At 33.5% G+C, this 5,688-nt stretch overlaps 1 protein-coding gene across 1 annotated transcript; it reads left to right on the top strand.

Annotated features, from left to right (window-relative positions):
• Positions 1 to 767: 767 nt before the first annotated feature.
• On the top strand, positions 768 to 2,311 carry LOC127123770 (scarecrow-like protein 32). The gene has a single exon (XM_051053965.1). It carries the CDS (start codon positions 1,070 to 1,072, stop codon positions 2,309 to 2,311), a length of 1,242 nt encoding a protein of 413 aa, XP_050909922.1. The 5' UTR covers positions 768 to 1,069.
• Positions 2,312 to 5,688: the final 3,377 nt, after the last annotated feature.

Below are 5,688 nucleotides of genomic sequence, written 5' to 3'. Positions count from 1 at the left end.
TTAACTAACTGAGCCCTTAAACTAAATAGAAACCATGTGCTTTCTCCCAATAGTGGAAACTAGATTAGATTCTCCAATGGCTATTTCCTACTATACTACTGTTCTTTTACACATCTGAAAAAGCTTCGTATACAAAATCCATGCCAATTTTGGTCTCTTTTATATCCCAAATTTGACTTGATAAGTATTTTTGGGGAACTGAGTTTTCCCTACTGACTTGTCTTTTTTATTTATAACTTTTTTTAGTACACTTACCAAAAAGCTGGAATGTCTATTTTCCTTTTATTCATTCTCAGAATTCCCCCAAACTCTACTGCTAAATTCACCGCAAATTGAATCTTTTTCTGCTCTTTCTCCTATTCATTCCTGTTTTACTCTCTCCTATGAAATTTACAAGTGAGTGAATCTATTCCTCTTTTGAGAATGGACCATCTCATGTCTACTTTAGTACCAATGAATAAAATGTGATCTTTTATATATTGAACAAACTATGTATTTCACTTTTTTTTAAAATGCTAAGAAATCACACTTAACCCAATCATGTGACACTCACATGAAAAAAAATCCATTCCCTTTTCTTGGCACGGTATCACTTTGATATTGACTTTGACATAACACCATACATGTAACATAAACAAGTTACATTGAAGTTGTGTTTAGTATTACTGTGTTAATAGAGTATCTTCTATTCATAAATGCAAAAAAAATCTTACATAAGACCATGGACTAAAAAACATTCTTACAAAAGATTTAATAATATTTTTAAAGTTGAGTTAAATTGCGGTTACGGCTGGGGATGCTGCTATTGCAGCTTATTAAATACATTATGCAAGTGTAGTGTCGTGCTTATAAGCTTCTTTCTTCTCTATCTCTTTCTCATATTCTATCACCTCTAAATCTCTCAATGCCGCGATTTCTCACCGACATTTTCACCTTTTCACCCAATACTTTTTCAACCCTACCATGAACTAACAAAACTCAAATCCCTATAACTACCAGTTCCTATTAAAAATTCCCCTTATCTAATAACTCTATAGTATACACATCTTCAACAAAAATAACCAATTGCATGGAACAGTTACTCGTTCAATGCGCCAGCGCCATCGAAACCAACAATGCGACACAAGCCCAACAATTCCTCTGGGTCCTTAACAACACCACACCCCAAGAAGGCGACTCCAACCAACGCTTAGCCGCAAGCTTCATTCGAGCTCTAACCACGCGAATTCTCGCCAAAACCGGTTGCTGCAAAGCGCTAGAACAAGAAGATACACAAACTGCGAACGGTTATAACAATCTTAACCATACTAACAGCCTCGCCATACAAACGCACAAATTCTCCGTTATTGAATTAGCCAACTTCGTCGATTTAACACCGTGGCATCGTTTCGGTTACACAGCCGCAAACTCCACCATTCTAGAAGCTACCAGAGGTTTTCCTGTTATTCACATTGTTGATCTGAGTTTAACACATTGCATGCAGATTCCTACACTAATCGACGCTATTGCTAATCGCGACGAAGTTCCTCCTTCCATCAAGCTCACCGTTGCAGTTCGAAACAGGAATGTTCATCTTCCAATTCCACCTTTGCTTGAACTTTCTTACGACGAATTAGGTTCGAAATTGGTTAATTTTGCTAAATCAAGAAACGTGAGGATGGAATTCAAAGCAGTTTCTTCGACATACGCAGACGGATTCGCTTCTTTAATCGAACACCTACGAAGGCAAGTCCAAGACTTAGTTTATAACAAAACTCATGAAGCGTTGGTAATAAACTGTCACATGATGCTTCATTATATTCCTGAAGAAACTCTATATACGAATATGAATACGAATAATGGTTCTTCTTCGCTGCGATCGATGTTTCTAGAAGCTCTGCGGAGTTTAGAACCGACGATTGTCGTTCTGGTCGATGAAGACGCGGATCTAACCTCGAGTGATTTAGTGACTAGACTAAGGTCTGCATTTAATTATCTTTGGATCCCTTTCGACACGGTGGACATGTTTCTACCGCGAGGGAGTAAAGAAAGGCATTGGTATGAATCAGATATTTGTTGGAAGATTGAGAATGTGATAGCATATGAAGGGGTTCAAAGAGTTGAGAGAGTTGAGGGTAAAGGTAAGTGGGAGCAAAGAATGAGAAATGCGCATTTTCAAGGGGTTTGTTTCAGTGAAGATTCGGTTATGGAGGTTAAAGGGATGATTGATGAACATGCAGTTGGATGGGGATTGAAGAAAGAAGATGAGTTTCTTTCGCTTACTTGGAAAGGACATAATGTCATCTTTGCTTCAGCTTGGTTACCTTCTTGACCATTTTTAACATTATGTATGGTCATTATAATTATTCTTTTTCCATTGGTTTATTTAACTATTACTATAACTTAAAAGAGAAAATGACTAGATGAGACTTTTTCTTTTCTTTTCAATTTAGAGAAAATGTTTGTGATTTATTTTTAATATCACATTAACATGGTATACCATATGAATATGATTTTCCATTTTTATTGTTTTTTCCTCTATTCTCAATTTTATATATATCCACACTTGAATTTGTATTATTTTATACTAGCGTCCAGACGGCCACTCGCGTGCGTACCCGTCTGTCCGCTTTCTTAATGCACATCATTGAAAATATAAGTGATATTTTTTATTTAAATATGATTTTTAAAAAGTACAGCATGTGAAAGTTATTAGTAAGAAGTTACGTGGAAGGTATTAGTAGGAAGGTACGTGGAAGTTAATAATAGTGGTTTTATTGGAAGTTATTAGGTAAATTACACAATAAAATAAGGGTAAAAATGGTAGGAAAATAGGCTACACCAAAAGAAAGTATTCCCTTTATATATTGTTATAGATTATGTTCAATTAGAGCGCCGGTATATTTTGAGGCCGGAAGCAAAATTTAAAATTAAATATTTTAAATATAAATTTTTAAAATTAATATATTTTAAACATTTTAGGTTGTTAAATTATTAAATTAGTATAATAAATTTTATTTAGTATTTAATTTTAATTGATAATAAAATCAATTCAGCCATAGTTTGAAATTACGGACCATCACTTGAAGCGGCCGCAATGTTGCGGATGCGGACGGCACCGCAACGGCAACACACCGCAATTGTGGTGTGAAATGAAATCACATGGAATCGCCACAACAAAACCGCATCATCGTTACACCGGACTACATCGCCGCCACACCAGACTGCATCATCACCGCATCGGACCGCATCACTGCTGTAACAAGAAGTCCTATTCATTTCTATATAATTTTGTGTTTGGTGCGAGTATAAAAGTATTTCACACCGCAACCGCATCCGCAACCGCATCCGCAACCACAATTTAAAACCATGAATTCAGCTAAACACTTTTCTCATTATTTTAAAAAATTCAAAAAAATTCAAAATTGTAAAAAGAAAAAATACTTAATATTAAGTCTCCTATTAAATTAAAAAAACAAAACAAAAATGTTTTTTATACATGTGGCTTTTAAACTAACAAATTAAACAATTCACATTTTATTATAATAAAATAATTTATAAAACTATTTTTAATAAAAATCAATTAATTAAAATTATACAAATATAAAATAAAAATTTGAGGCCCTAGGCGGCCTGTTCAATTAATGTGTATTTAAACAGTTTTTCTGTTTTTTCATTAGGAATCATTTTAATATTTTCATTAAATATTATTATATGAAAAGAGAATTAAAAAAAGGTTGTAATTATTATTATATGAAAAGAGAAATTAAAAAAGATTAACCTATCAAACCAATTACAATATTGTCCTACAAAAAGAATACTATATACCATTTATAAATATACTATGGATAATATGGGGACAAACTTAAAAACTAAATAATTTTTTTTTTGGAAATTTATATATAATTAATTCTTTTTAGTGCTTTTAAAAAAAAATTGTCGTCTTTTAAAAAAACCAAATTACTCAGGCTACATCAAGTGAGAAATACACGAGCCAAAGTATCCGGTCTACAAGACGCGGCTAACGACCCATCGTGATGAAAAGCTAAACCATACACACTTCCACTATGACCTACTTGAAGAAGCAACTCCTCTCCTGTTTCAACGTCCCATAATATCCGTGCAAGACGATCAAGATGACCCTCAAATGTTCTCAAAAGAGATCCTTTATCATTCCAATACTTTGGATAATGAATGGTTTGTTCGTGTCGAAATTTATTAATTCTCTCTATGGTGTTTGATTAAATTAAAAGAAACGAGAAGAAGAAAAGAATCAAAATTGTCGCATTCATCACAAGAAAGACAAAGAAAGTTCAAGAACGGTAAATATGTAACGAATCAGTAAGGAGTTCAAGGCTTACCAATAGAGGGGAGGATTCCTCCTGTTATTATTGCAAAGAATCGCTGATGAATTTATCAAAGAGAAACTCGAAAAACATTAAAGTAAGCTCCTTTAATCTCATTAATCCTTGCTTGATAATTATGATTAAATATAAATAATGAATGTAGAAGATGAATCTTGAATGTAGAATATTGATGGATATGCTTGAATCTTGATGAACTTTGGATGATGATTGTTGAAACTTGATTGATGATTTGTTGAAATTAGATTGTGGCTAAGTTTCACCAAATTTATAACTTCAATGTGAAGTTCTAGATGATGATGAATATGAACTTTAGTGATGGTGAGAGAGTGAAGAAAGGAGAGAATGATGAGATAACTCTCACTTTAGCTGATTTATCTGTTACTCACCCTTATGATGTTCTAGAAGATGTGTTAGTATATGTGTTGGCTCCTAATTTCGATGCTCATATTGGAATTAAGAAATGGAGTTCCCTGTGAAGATATTTCGACTAGATCTGATATTGGAAGCTCTAGTCGAAGATGCCTTTATGAGAGGATCAAGATGTTGCATGGACTTAAAAATATTTTTTAGTGTTTGAAGACGTTTTCGACGAGAGATTCAAATTCAAATAAAAGAGGGAACTTTTTTTCTTATCTGAATTGCTGAAGATACACGTCAAGTATAGTGGATAGTTGCATCCATGCAAAGTGTCATTTGTCTCGATGTGATAGAAAGGCTGTTAGAAGCGGTTATTTTTATTAGTATAAATAAAAGGTCTTAGTGCTAGGCTCAGGGGTGTGTTCAAAGTGTGTACAAAATCTGTAAAATTTACCAAGTATCCGTGTGTAGAGAAACAATAAATTGAGAAATGTACGTTTGACTTACATCATTGTCATTTACTTTGAAGTAATTCAATTCATCTTTATTTTCCAGAAATATCTCTTTATTTAAAGGATTTATCTTTGTTGCCATTTATCTTCGTTCTTACAACGTTCTCTTTACTTTGTGTTGGTCACTTCCTTTTTTTAAGTATCTTCACGAATCACTATTATTGCAAACACTATTGAAGTGTTTATGTTCACTAGAATTCACTTTAACAAATAATTAGCACATGTCCTAGGATCAATCTGATCGATCCTGTAAGTAACCAAATTTAGTAATTTGGAAGATCAGTGGTTGTTTACCAATTTTCACGGTAAACAAATTGGCAGGCCAAGTGGGACAGTGCTAACGATTTTGAAAAGTGAAATTTTCCTCATTTTTAATTCTGGTTATTCAGTCATCTTCCCCCTTTTGAAAGAATTCGTTGTATGTTATTAAGAAGTGGTAAAGTAGCCACAACCAACGAACACAGATCAAGGAG

The sequence above is a fragment of the Lathyrus oleraceus genome, chromosome 2 (genome assembly GCF_024323335.1).
Source record: "Lathyrus oleraceus cultivar Zhongwan6 chromosome 2, CAAS_Psat_ZW6_1.0, whole genome shotgun sequence".
NCBI lineage: Eukaryota > Viridiplantae > Streptophyta > Magnoliopsida > Fabales > Fabaceae > Lathyrus > Lathyrus oleraceus.
The sequence above is the reverse complement of the archived record's forward strand: the minus strand, read 5'-3'. Positions and strand labels throughout refer to the sequence as shown.